Source organism: Phocoena sinus, chromosome 7 (genome assembly GCF_008692025.1).
Source record: "Phocoena sinus isolate mPhoSin1 chromosome 7, mPhoSin1.pri, whole genome shotgun sequence".
In the NCBI taxonomy this organism is placed as follows: Eukaryota; Metazoa; Chordata; class Mammalia; order Artiodactyla; family Phocoenidae; genus Phocoena; species Phocoena sinus.
In genome coordinates, this window is record NC_045769.1 from 60,417,838 (window position 1) to 60,432,181 (window position 14,344).

General features: G+C 38.2%; 1 protein-coding gene across 6 annotated transcripts in view; it reads right to left on the reverse strand.

The window, feature by feature from the left end:
• MAP3K20 (mitogen-activated protein kinase kinase kinase 20) overlaps window positions 1–14,344 on the reverse strand; it is a 173,752-nt gene that overhangs the window by 68,212 nt on the left and 91,196 nt on the right. For all 6 annotated transcript variants that reach the window (XM_032636552.1, XM_032636553.1, XM_032636557.1 and 3 more), the window contains exons 5-8: window positions 13,605–13,670; window positions 9,692–9,720; window positions 9,441–9,578; window positions 3,313–3,399 (exon numbers count right to left, since the gene is read on the reverse strand). In XM_032636552.1, the coding sequence (XP_032492443.1) occupies window positions 3,313–3,399; window positions 9,441–9,578; window positions 9,692–9,720; window positions 13,605–13,670 (320 nt within the window). The remainder of the gene's footprint in view (window positions 1–3,312; window positions 3,400–9,440; window positions 9,579–9,691; window positions 9,721–13,604; window positions 13,671–14,344) is intronic.

Genomic DNA, 14,344 nt, shown 5'->3' on the forward strand with positions numbered 1-14,344 from the left:
ATCTAGACTCAGACACTTCATGTAACGGATTATTTTGGTACACTAAAAAGTACTTTAAAAGAGAATCTAAAATATTTAAGTCCTGATTACATAACTGTGGGCATTCCTAATTCATTAAAACATCCTGAAATAACCAGATATTAGCACCAGGTTTGCAACACTACTTAAAACTTAAATATTTTAAAATAAAACACTTTCAAATTTAAAATTAAAATATTTCCTAATCACTAAATTAGGCATGATATTTTTTAAAAAGATCATATTCTTTTTTGCACCATTTTCAACATAAGATGCAATAATTATTTTTTAAGTCAAGTTCATTATCTTTTTTTAAAGTGTAGTCAAGAACAATGGATTAAGTTTTTGAGGATTTCTATGTTAACAAAGAATAGTAATTTTGCTACTTAGAATAAAACATATTTAAGCATTTATAAAGATAGGAATTATAATGCCAGAACACTCTGAATGACTACTAATTGAGTTTTATGGAAATTACAAAGGCAGATAGACACATCTGTAAGGTTTTTAAAATTTATTAGTAATACCCTCTTAATTTCATGCTTTCTATGAGTTCACTGTTTGCTTTGTAAAGTTTAACAGTGCTTTATGGATTCTAGTTTCAATAGGATTTAATAATAGGAAAAATGATCGTTTGAAGACTTTATTTCATTATTAAGGGTTTGGAATTAAAGGTCTTCAGATATAATTTTTAGAAAGTATCGATCTTCCTATAGATGCAAAAAGTAATCCTAAATGGTGAAACCAAATAAGGTCTAGAGTCTGGTTAACAGTAATGTATCAGTGTCAATTTTCTGGTTTTCATACTATACTATACCTATGTCTCACCAGTGGGGGAAGCAGGGTGAAGGGTACACAGAATTCTTTGTAATATTTTTGCAGCTTCCTATGAGTCTAGGATGACTAGCATTCTAGTGTGACTAGCTCACATTTAAAATGTCTCTCTGAAAGTTTAAACATGTCATCCTTTATTTCAATGAGGCCTCTTAAAAAGAACTATAGCTTTCTCTTTTCAATTCAACAGCGCAAGGTATTCCAGAGTAAAAATAACTAAAATAAAATAACTGGAATTTGAAGGGATTTTTACAAATTGTATTTAAGTCAAAGTCTCAATTTTATTGTAAAATAAAATAAATTCTTGGGAATTATTTTAATGCTATCTCAACAGAATTTGTTTTGGTAATAAGTGCCTCCATTTATGAGGTAGAATGAAGACATTTTCTTGAATGATGACAATGGAAACTACATTTGAACTTAATTTCCATATTCTGATAAATGAAATAAATATGCAGAATGAGAACAGACAAACAAATATCCTTGTAATACCCAATTTTCATTAGGTTCATTAGAAAGTTGAGAAAAATTACTTCACCGTGTGGGTTTCTTTCAAATGACTATTTCATTTAATAAATATAGTATGCGAGGCATTTGAAGAGTCTCCATCTGTTATTAGGTGATCATGAGATCACACCATGGACACTCTACTTTAGGGGATTCCTGGGGAGAAAGGGGGAGATGGCCTCCTCATGTAGCCTGCTGAGGAGATTCTGAAGGTTATTTATGGGGGACTCTCAACCCTCAAGTCAGCTACTCAAAGGCAGCTTCTAAATTCATTTTTCTCTTTGTTTTTAAAGTGCTTTAGATTCACACCTTTTCTGCCCTCCTTTAAATGAAATATTTTAAAATATTAATTAGTCTGTCTTATACATATTTGGAGGGTCCAGTCAGCTTTAAAAAAAAATTTCCTCCTAGTTTATCTTGAAACGATACAGAGGGAAAAAAATGACATTGAGTGTTCTGCTCCAAAGTCAACAGAAGGTCAATAATCTTCTTCACTCTATTTCTCAACCCAGAACTACACGTCTAATCATCTCACTGGCAAAAGAAACTGAACAGAATCAAGTGGGTTCTCATACCATGAGATAATCAGTTACCCTGTGTGTGAGGTCTGATTTAATAGCACACCAGGAATAACCATCCCATTTAATTAAAACAGAACAGCCTCTGTGAAACAATGAGTAAGACACATTCTTGAATATAACATCTTTTTATTTTTCTTAAATTGGCAGCTCTCTCCCATCAAGTTCAGCTATCATGAACATTTCATCCATTCTCAATGGCTCAGGAGGACAAATTAATAAGGTAACCATGAATTATGTGATCTAAAATATGGAAACTTGGTTTCTCTCAGTCAATAGCAGCTTTTTGATTGATCTAGTTTGCTCCTGCACTCACGTGGGGAGCGGATCAATCTAATTCTTTTAAAGCGTTAAAAAGGGAATATTGCTACATATTCACCGTTTTGCAAATTATTTTACCCTAAGCCTGCACCCTTCCCTTTTGTGAAGGGCACAGATAAGATGTGGAAATGAAGAAGTTTTGTGAAATAAAGTTGTTTTGCAGCCTTGCAAAGACAACTGCATGCTTCCATTACTTGATCTAACTTCTCATAATACCTTGATAATGGATGCTTCATCCTTATGCTGAGAATTTCCATGGCTGTGCGTTTCAGTCACAATTTTAAACCTTTCAAAATGTATTTGCTGTCTTTGATATGAATGTACCGTGTTCTCTGATGTTGGCTCATGGGTCCAACTAACGGAAAGCCTCAATTTGTGGGAAGAAGAAAAGCGAGGCTGGGGACACAGCACAAACGGTGTTTACGCCACTGAAGTTCTTTTGAAATGGAAAGGCTCTGCATGAAGAAGGGAACAGTTATGCCACTGCCTCGCCAATTCCAGTGAGGAGCTCATCTTCAATGTAGTGTTCAACGTAGGTGGCAAAACTGTAATTTTTCCCTTTTTTGAAACTATTTTTTCTTCTTTTATTTTTGAAATTCTCATCTAAGCGACAGTTTCTTGTACTATAGTGACTCCTGCTGGGAGAGGTAAGTTGAAGTAGCTGAAGGTCTCTTACAGATATACCAACTCCCGGACAGTAAAAAAGATGTCCTAAACGCAGGAGATGGAGTTAAAACTGTTCCCCTACCTTGGACGCAATGGCTTCTTTCATCACTAAGAACAAACCCCTAGGTTTTACAATTGAGACTGAGAAACTAGTACAGTACTTGTACAATTTTTGATCTACAGCATCACGACGTGAAGCTGCAACAATTAGATGTAAAGGGTCCATTCATGAGGAATAACATCACTTTGACCCTTTGTGTTAGCTCCTACTGCTAATCTTTCCATAAGCGTGAACTTACTTTCAATTTGAAGAAGATGAAAAAGTCTTTTGCAAAACCCCAATACTGTTTTCTGATCTATGTACCTGAATGGAGGATCGCAGTCTTACCTCGTTTTTTTCCACTACAAGCCAAGCTACTTGTAATCCTTCCAGACCTTTAAAGGGGGCCTCCCTTGTTAGCATCTCCCAGAGAACCTGGAACAAAAAGAAAATGGAATTTTTATTCTTGTACTTCATATTTTTGGTATATTACTGGAACTTTAACATTTAACTGTACCCAGTTACCAGGCACAACCAACTCCATCTGTAGAAACTTGGGCAAAATGTATATATTCGTGCAGAGGACTTCTTCCATATATTTTTTATATATATTTTTTTTAGTTGTTGTTGTTGCTGTTCTTTTTTTATATTAAAAACAAAAAATCTGGTCTAGGAATTAGAATGTCTAGAGCCAGGCTTCAAAGTTTATGAAACCAGTGGGCCTCAGTGATTTAACTTTATCTTGTAAATTAACAGAATTCTCATGTATCACCACAAACTAGATTTTATATTTTGTTGGTCAAAACTCTTTTGCACCTTCAATCTCTGATAAACGGCTCTATAAGATAATAACCGGGAATTCAACCATATTTTCAAAGGTTCAATAATGGTCTCATAAAAAAAAAAAAAAATCGAGGGCCCAATCCAAATCACTGGCTAAACCACTTACTCCACAATGGCAGGTACTCGCCAAACTGTAACAGTTAGATTTTGGGCTTTGGAGAAAATCTCTCTCAAAATGAGTCAGTCTAAGGGATTCATTTTCCTCCACCTACCACATAATTCATTATACTATATTCTAAAATGTAATAAACGCCTTATATATATACATATATATAGGCTGTGTATGCGTTCATGCGTGTGCAAATTTATGTTTGTGTTACCTCTCTGCAATCCTTGAGATTAGCAGGATTAATAAATTTGTACTGAAGCAAACTGATGCTGGAAATGCTGAAAACAGCCAATGATTTTGTATTCTCTTTAAACTCTGAGTAATGGAGATTTTTACATTCAGTTTCTTTCTCTATTTATACACATGAGTATTAAGATTTGAATCTACCAATACTTTTGTGAAGTGCAAAAACAATTATAATTTTTTCAATGATAATCGTAATAATAACAACCATTATCATTTATTGAGTGATTATGTTCCAGTTACTCTGTTAAACCCTTTTGGTATGCTATCATGATTAATCTCAATCCCATCAGAGAGGTATCATTCTCATTGTACAGATGAGGAAACTAAGGCTTAAGGAAGTTAAATAAACTTGCCCAAAGGCACTGAGTTACCAGGTGGCAGAGCTAGAATATGAATTTGCTGTCTCACCCCTGAGGGTCAAGGTCTTGACCACATGTAATTGTAGAGAGGGAAGAGCTACAGTGTAAGAGAGAATGCAGCGGGCCCTACTTTCGGTATGGAGCCACGGCAGAAGCGAATTCAGCACCTCTGATTTACACTTCTGTTGTTCTAAAAACAAAAACAAAAACCCACTTCTAAATAAGAATGTAGATTGAGGATATATACACTATTCAAGGGAATCCAATATCCACTATTTCCTCAGCCAGCGCTCGGTCTTATTGGAGCCATAACATGTTAAATGAATTCTGGCTAATACGAAGATAATTAGCAGCAAAATCAGGGAAACTGGCAGACGCTGCTCAAGCAGGAGGAAAAGAAATTCACGGAAACCTCTTTGGGCTTTTAATCAAGTGTGTCAGGTACTTCTTTAGAAGAGCTACTGAATAATCCTATTCGAGTCACAGAAGTGCTTAGGAAAAGGTAAGGGGCATCCCAGAAGGGGATGATTCCAGCAAACACTGAAAGTAAAGAAAGGGTGAGAACTAGAACAGGTGTGTGGTAACCTGACACAGGGCGGCACGGGGCTGGGGTGGGGGACAGAGGCAGCAAGAGGGCTGAGCAGGAAATGAAGCCCCTCAGTTTGTTGCAATTACCACCCTCCCGGTGGTGGGATTGGGGAGGGGAAGGCGTATGAAGGGCAAGTAAGTGAATGGATTTGGCATTCCTAAGGAGAATGGGAAGAATGACTGCCTCAAATAAATCTGATGCCCTGGACCCCCAAAACGTCTGGATAAGCAGCCTTGCACCCCTCCTTCTGGAGTCGGGCCTGCCTGCACATGCGCACACATATATACGCACAAAGGTGGCCTGGGTTTTGTGGGGTAAGATGCAGAACCAAGAGCCTGGGGAGTGACACCAGAAAAAGATTTATGTCATTCTTTATCCCAAAATATTCAGTTGGAAAGTGTCCAAAAATCTAATAAGACCCGAGTTATATTTCTCCGAGGGTTCTAATCCTGGAAAAAATAAGATAGTTTCATTCTACTCCCTCTCTGTGTCTCTAAAGAGCTACCACAGCTGAGGGAGCCACTTGATGGATGTGAAACTGGCAAGAATGGCGGGGATGGTGTCCTTAACCACTGGGTCCTGAAGCCCAAATGAGGTCTTTAGTTTAATTCCAGGATCAGCACATCTCAAGATTTCCTATTATTTATTCACCATTCAGAAATGTATCAAAAAAGTAGGTGGTATGAGATAGGACAACAGCTTTTTCTACTGAACAAAATGACATGTGGCACAAAAAATGTAACTTTGTGGAGGAAGTCACTTAGAGGTCAAAAAGTATATTAAACTGTGACTGAAAATATCAGTTATGGAAAATGCAGGCCAAACATTATTGTGATCTTTCACCTTAAAAATATTTTCCAACTCATTTTATATTGAGACATCCCCATGTTTAAACTGGGTTCACAAGGGAAATTTCTATTTTCAGTTTACAGAAGAGAAACTTGGACAAGGCTGTGTACTTTTCCTGCCTTTTCTTTTACAAACAATGGAAAGCCATTACCTGAGCCGGGCTGGTTCTGGAACAGGGCTCAGAGACAAGTGAGGCAGTGATGCTCGCTCTTAAGCTACTCTATTTTCAAAGCTGGTTTTGGCTGAGAAGCTTCTGAGAAGGTAATCCTTTCTGCATTGGCATTAAGGAGAGCTTTGTTTTTAAAGAGTGGCTAGGTCTTGAGTTCTCAGAAGGCTAATTCTTCAATGATTTTGGCTCTCCTGAAGTCTTTTCTTTTTCGTGGATAATATCCTAAACACTCCTGGTTTAGTCCTTCAAGAGAAGTCACCAGAAGGGGGTAGAAAAAACCTACTGCCTTATAAAACAGAAACAATTCCCTGCCTAGCGAATACCAGCGCAGAAGCAAGGATCACAAGATCCATTTCTGGCATTTCACCAGCACGTTTATTTCAGGGCTATACAAGGCTGGCTAGTCTCCTCATGTGTTAAGAAGAAACAGAGGTTAATTAAACTGGGGAGGGCTAGGGACTTTGAGACTATGAAGGGCTAAATTCTTATAGCAAGCCTGAGAAAGAAGAATAAAAAGCAAACATGTATTGGGGTTTGGGGGATGGGTTTCAAAAAAGGGACAACTGTTTTTTATGTTCTTATTCATCTGCGTGTGACTGCTCTGTGGGTGGGAGCTCAATTAATGGAACAGGCTTTTTAATGAACCCTGGTATGTTTTCTGCAAACAGATGCACCTACTGACAAAGGAGTTCTGGTTACTCACCTGTTTTGAAAGGACATCAAAAATTCTAAATGCCCGCACTGCTCTCCTAGATAGATATAATTTTCAAGGTTTATGCACGATAAACTTCTACAGCTAACATGGCCCCTACCTTAATAACTGTCCTCTACTGCTCTTTTAGGGACATGTAACGCTATTTTCATTAAAAAAAAAAACAAAAACTGATTGTTTAAACAAAAAGGCTCAGTAAAGCATACCTTGTACTTTTTCTTTCACTAATGGTGTTAATTGACAGTACTATGGGAAGGGGTCAGAATTAAATAAAATCCTGATTTGTCATTTATAATTAAATGAGCACATGTGCACTCTTCTGAATGGAATTCTGCTGATGCAGCTATGGGGTAAGAATAACCAGCATTCTGAGTAAACCCCTCTCTTTAAGATAGCAAAAGAGTAGCCCCTGTTTTAAAACTAACATGCAATGGGAAAGAGTGAGAATTGTGGTCCCTTATCAAAATACTAGGAACCGTTCTTCAGCCATGTGGCTTGTCTTCCAATCTTGAATAAGAGGGTTCCACAGGGGTCTCAAATGTCAGTCCGCTACAGATGGCAGAGTGGTTTTACCGGTTTTAAAGAGTTGTAAAAAACAAAAGAATATGCAACAGAGATTGTAAGTGGCCCTCGTAGTCTAAAATATTTACTATCTGGCCTTTATAGAAAAAGTTTGCTGGCTCCTGTTTCCACAGGATAAAATGAGACACTGGTCCCAAGGAGCAGGCAAAGTAAAACGTAAATTGCCCTAAGTTGGTGTCTAGCACAGTGCCTGACACAATAAATAGATTTTTGCTTAAAAATGAGGAACATAGGGCTTCCCTGGTGGCACAGTGGTTGAGAGTCCACCTGCCGATGCAGGGGACACGGGTTCGTGCCCTGGTCCGGGAGGATCCCACATGCCACGGAGCGGCTGGGCCTGTGAGCCATGGCCGCTGAGCCTGCACGTCTGGATCCTGTGCTCCGCAACGGGAGAGGCCACAACAGTGAGAGGCCCGCATAACGCAAAAAAAAAAAAAAAAAAAAAATGAGGAACATTACTTCATTAAGAGGAAATAATCTCACAAACAGTCTTAAATCGCAACAAATTTCCCCATTTTCAGACTCCCCAGCAGATGATTTGTAGAATGGTTAGAACGTAGTAACTTTTGACATACGGGACCAGCTTTAGAATATATTTCTTCAGGAACTTTTGTTTTTTTCCCTTTCTTTTGATAAGAATTATTTTATCACTGTCTAAAATAGGTTATAGCCTTCATTATTAGAAGCACACAGAATTAAGGAAAATTAGGTATTTAACCTGATGCTACTACTGTCTTCCAACTTTTACAATTCTAGCCTTTCATCAAAAACATATATTTCATTCATGAAATGATTTTTTTCAATAGCCAACAAAACTGCTATTATATTAATTTGGTACACATAAGATGTAGTAATGATTTAGAAAAAGCTAGCTAACTGAAACCAGCCCAGAACTTACTGAGGCTAGCAGTAATTACCTAGAGACTGATGAACTCTAAAGAAAAAGGAATGGGTTTGACAGTGTTGGTCTCCTGTGCTATCAGCTGTCACCTTCAGTTGAAAACACAGAAGTTCAGGAAGAAGAGGCATGTTGATTTGGTCTACAGTTAGACTGCTTCTTCCCCATTATTATGAAAGTCTCCTTTTAAGAAGTTATAAAATAGAGAGGCAATATGATCAGGAGATGAGAGGCGAAGACAGGGGGTTCCAAACACTATTTTGGACTTTTTAAAGGAAATACAGCATTTTTAGGGATAAAAAACTTATCCTCAAAAAAGGGCAACAAATTCCTTCGTCCACCAAGAAACCTCCCTGCCCACTCTCCCCTCCCTGCCTCTCCTCCCCCATTGCCCCCACTTCCTTCTCTCTGCTAATTCAGATACAACTTATTCCTCAAGAATGATCCATCTCAAAACTCCTCTAGCAGCTTCTGCTCCTTCACTTCATTCCTGTGGTCTCTCTTCCTTGAGCATCCCACCGGCACATTATTCTGTTCTTGTAACTATGTTGCTCTGCTGGTATTCTTATGTGAGACCTTAGGTTCATGGTTCAGACAGCCATTGCAGCAGACATGGGCAAGGCTATGTGCTAGATGATAAGCACATTTTCTTCTGTATTCTCCAGAAATTCACTAATCAGTTAAATGGTTGACATTTCCTGTTAATTAACTCATTTGGCAGATCCATTGGCGGTTTCTGAGCAACACATGACAACGAAGTCCTGTTCCACATTGTATCCACTGACTTGCAGAGATATTCTACAGACATATGTCCACCCAGGAAGGCCCTCTCCACAGGAGGGCATCAGGCCCAACACTATTTTAGGTTCCATCTAAATTTGCTTCTTGCAGATGGCACTGGCTTCTTCTCAACACAGGACAAAATAACTCAGATGCATAAAAATGATCAAAGTAAACCTTCTAGTAATTAGAAAATATTCTCTCTGTTGCCACTGCTCTGGGCATTCCACCAGCAACAGCATCATTGTTTTAAAACTGGGTTAAATTGTCATACCCCGCTTCTGCAAGTTGTTTGCTTTTTGCATGTCCTTTAGCAACAAAAAATAAGAAATGAACTCACCACACCATAGGAATATGTGTCACAAGTTTCAGACACAGGGAGACTCTGGATAACTTCTGGAGCCATCCACGGGAAAGTCCCAACCAAGGACATGTGCGTTGTGTGGTTGTGGAACCGAGAGGCACCAAAATCGCAGATCTGAGAAAAGAGAAACGAGTATCAACTTTTTACTCACTGACTAACAAAAGAATTACCAGTCACAAAACCTACATCTGAAATTAATGAAATTTTTAAAAATTAAAGAGTCCTACCTTCAACACCCCATCAGCAGCAATAACAACTAAAAGGAAAAAAAAAATATAAATTATGAAACTCATCTAATTTGAGTTATACTGAAAAATATTATAAACTTCTATTTCTATCTTCCATATGGCATTATGAAAGGTAAAATTAAAGTATTTACTGCACTGAAGATTTTGTAAAAAGGAGCTGACATTAAAATAAAAATAAAAAACTAATTCTATGAGGTGCTGATTAAAAAAGGCTTCAAAACACTGGTTTAAATTAAATGCAGCTTCAAAACACTGGTTTAAATTAAGTCCAGCAAGAAAGGCATAGATTAGTAGTAGTCAAGAGAACCAAATTTTTACTTGGGTTCTGCCACTAGACTGTCAACATGATACTGAGGAATAATTAGCATTATTACTTCATGGTATATATGGTTTTTCCTCCCAGTTGAAGAGTAATTTTTCTTGAAGGCAGAGATAATACTCATTTATTTACTTATTCATACATTCATTCATTTAACAAATATTTGTTGAGCATATACTATGGGCAAGGCCATGTACTATGTTCTAGCAGAGGAAGGTGAGCAAGACTGACATTGTCTCAGCTCTGGTAGAGATTACAGTCTAATGGTAAAGACAGTTAAACATCTATAATAGAGTGGGATAAGTTCCATGATGAGAGGCATGGAGATTGCCACAGGACCAAAGAGCAGTCTAAGAAGTCAAAGTGTAAGGAGGCTGAAGTTTCCTGGAAGAAATGATGCGATGCTAACCAGAAAGAGGAGACCTGGGGGAGGAAAGCAGTTTTCTAAGCAGAAGAGTGAGCTTGTGCAAAAGGTCAGGAGCAGAGGAAAAGGCACAGCCCAGGTCCAGAAGAGCCTTTGTGAGAAATGGAAAGGCAATGAATGATCTTAAGTGGAGGAATGAAACGGTCAAATGTGCAGAGGGGAACAGAACACAGGTAAGCAGATCACTGTGTGCACCAGTGTTGTAGTCCAAGAGAGATGAGGATGCCTGCACTAAGGCTGTGGCAAAGGACAGGAGAGAAGTGGACCGAGTCAAGAAACAGGAAGCAGAATCAACTGGGCTTGGATTATTGGCTATGGGAGAGGAGGAGGAGAACTCAAAGAGGAAATAAAATAGAGGCCATACAGCATGATGATTAGAACAGGAGCTCTGCAATCGAACTGAAATTCCTTTTTATTTGATTACTGGATTAGGCAACTGGTATTGTCACTCACTGAGAAGGGAATGAAGGAATAATTTTTTTGGGGGGTAGGCAGAAGATGAAAAGATCAACTTGGACACAGTACATTTTAGTACACAGATTTATAATGTTAGACTTTTTAAATGAACACTTATTAATCTTATGATAAAAAAGTAGAAGTATTTTTTAAATAACTGAATATAGTATTAACCATATTTATATATATATATATATATTTTTTTTTTTTTTTTTTTTTTTTATGCGTTACGCGGGCCTCTCACTGTTGTGGCCTCTCCCGTTGCGGAGGACAGGCTCCGGACGCGCAGGCTCAGCGGCCATGGCTCACGGGCCCAGCCGCTCCGCGGCATGTGGGATCTTCCCAGACCGGGGCACGAACCCGTGTCCCCTGCATCGGCAGGCGGACTCTCAACCACTGCGCCACCAGGGAAGCCCATATTTATATTTTTATTTGAAAAAATGTATAGCTTATTATATATAGTATCAAATTTACCCTTAGGCTATTTCTGTGTATTGGATCATGCAAAGGTTATTTTCTCCACTTATCAAGGTCATTTGTAACAGCTAATAAGTATTGCTAAACTACCATGTTCAAGGCACTGTGTGGCTTACAAAGGAAAGGCTAGAAACATTTCTTCAGGATTCTGCCCTTGGCCTTCTCCCTTCTTATGCTCTTATTCGCCCACTCCCATAAAAGCCCTAACTACATCTTAACACTCTCAAATAGATCTCAGCCTCAAAACTATATATCTATCTGCTTGTTGAACATATTCACATACGTATCTTGTGAGTCACTGCAATGGGAAGCCTGTGCACCGCAACGATGAGTAGCCCCTGCTCACTGCAACTAGAGAAAGCCCACGCACAGCAACGAAGACCCAACGCAGCCAGAAATAAATTTACAGTTTGTGTAGTTACTTGTTGTGAAAACACATACACACTGAAACAATACAGATCAAACTTTTAACAGTTTTGGGGTGGAGGTGGAGACAGAATAGTAGGACTTTCATTTTCTAAGTTATATAGATTTATTTATTTAGTTATTATATTTATTTATTTTTGGCTGTGTTGGGTCTTCGTTGCTGTGCACGGGCTTTCTCTAGTTGTGGCGAGCAGCGACTACTCCTCTTTGCGGTACGTGGGCTTCTCATTGCGGTGGCTTCTCTTGTTGCGGAGCATGGGCTCTAGAGCGCAGGCTCAGCAGTTGCCGCACATGGGCTTAGTTGCTCCGTGGCATATGGGATCTTCCCGGACCAGGGCTCATACCCGTGTCCCCTGCACTGGCAGGCAGATTCTTAACCACTGTGCCACCGGGGAAGGCCGCAAACTGTAATTTCTAAAAATGGGAACATTCTCCATTGTTAGTCTTCATAATGACATCTTGGATAATTTAACCATTCTCCTCTCATGGGATATATAGGATATACTGGTAAACTAGATTAAAAGGAGAGATGTTAAACAACTTATTTAGATTGAAACTCTGAGCAAGAACTGAAAATGTACAAAGTCATAAAACTCTGATACTTCCTGCTAGATTCTGTATTATTTCCTAATGACCTCCTGCTAGCCAATATATATTAAAAGTATTTAGCTCCAGGAAGCTTATGTCTAAGAAAAGCCAAAGGATAAGTGATGAAACCTAGAAAAGGGCAAGAACAATCAGCCAGAGTGAACTGTCAGGGTCAGGGTGCTGGTCCAACCTGGACTGCTGAGGAGTGGCAGCTGCTGACAGCTTCCCCTTCTCCACCCCCGCAAGCATCAAGGTCCTGGGCAGCTGGTTGGATTCCTGAGTTCTCTTCCTCGGCTGGCCATGACTACCCATTCTAAGGATCACACTATTAGCAGTTACCCATTTTAACTGCAGTGATTTAAAGATTTTCTAAAAATAAATTGTTTTCCTCCTCCTCCATACTTAGAAGAATCACTTAGAAAGCAAGTAAAAAATTAAAGCATGTGAATGAATTGATAGCAAGATTTTTTGTTTTTAAGTAGCAAACTCTGAGTGCTGGCTAGCTAAATAATCCCACTGCCTTTTTCCATTAATTTTCAAGTGATGTAATGGACAAAGCATTCTATTACCACTCCTACTTGAAGGTAACATCTAATCCTGCCATTTAAAAGTGCTCACTCTCCGAATTATAAAATACAGGATCATAATTAAACTTTAGGAAGTAGAGAAGAAGAAAAAGAAAGCTCTTACTTTCCAAACCTGTGCTGATCATTTTTGGGCACTCCTTCGGGTAATGTGAGTGACATAAAAAATTTACACCAAATAACTCAGGAGTAACAAGAACAAACCTCCAAACTGCTAGTACAGAGAGCCATCTAAAAATAGAAAAACTAGAAATACACAACTATGTGCTTTGACCAGCAATGCCTGTTTTAGAAGATGATTCTAGAGAAATAATTAGGGATGTGTTGAAAATTTCTACTGAGAAGTATTAACTTCAACATTTCTTATCATAGAAAAAATAATGTAAACAACCCAAATGTCCATATTCTGTGCTACTTATACAGTGGAATACTATGTAGCCTCTTGAAATAATGTGGAGGATTTTAACATTTATTCATAGAGGAAAGATTTTCACAGTATCAGCAGTGAGTCAAAACAGCAGGTTACAAAAGAGATGGAAAGCATGATGCCTATTTCTATACAACGGTGCATGTATTTTATAAGAAAATAGGTAAAATAAAAACATATGACTACGTTACCATTTCTTGACTTGAGATCTCTGTGAATCACCTTGACAGGAGCCTCCATGTGTAAATAGTGCATTCCTTTTTTTGTACAAAAAGGAAGAAAGGCCTATTAATATAATTTTTCAACATTGCATCAGTATTACCTTTCTATTTTAAACATCAGTATTACTTTCCATATTTTTGCAAAGGATTTAATAGCAAAAACTAAATTCGTGTGCTCTGTTCTTCCATGATGGATAAAATAGGGACAGGATATGCCCATATTAAGACAATTTATATGCTAAGAAAAATTTATGTGCTTTAACCTCTTAGAAGTTGGAATTTGATTGTGGATAAAGCTAGCTTCTTATAATACCCAATAAGGACACCTTAATTTTCTGGAGTCTGCAAGAAAATAGCACAGATACTACTGGAAGAAATGCTCCAATGACTAAGGTATTCTATACTACCAACTGCCTTCTAAATCAGCCAAAGTTCTGACCAAAAATTTCAGTTTACATTTGCATGTCTGCAGTTACCCAGTGAAGCTTGGTTTCTCAGTACTCATTCCAGTAAGACCCTGGGAGTGGAGGTGGGGTAGGGGTGGGGAGAACTGATTGGATTCATTAGTTGTGGTTGGTAAAGGATTTGGGGATCCTCAGATAGAAAAATATACAGTAGTTACAAAATATTTTATTCTTCTTACAAGGATAAATCTTCGACATAATATATATTTAAATGTACTCCAAAATTCTCTACAACATATTGAAAAT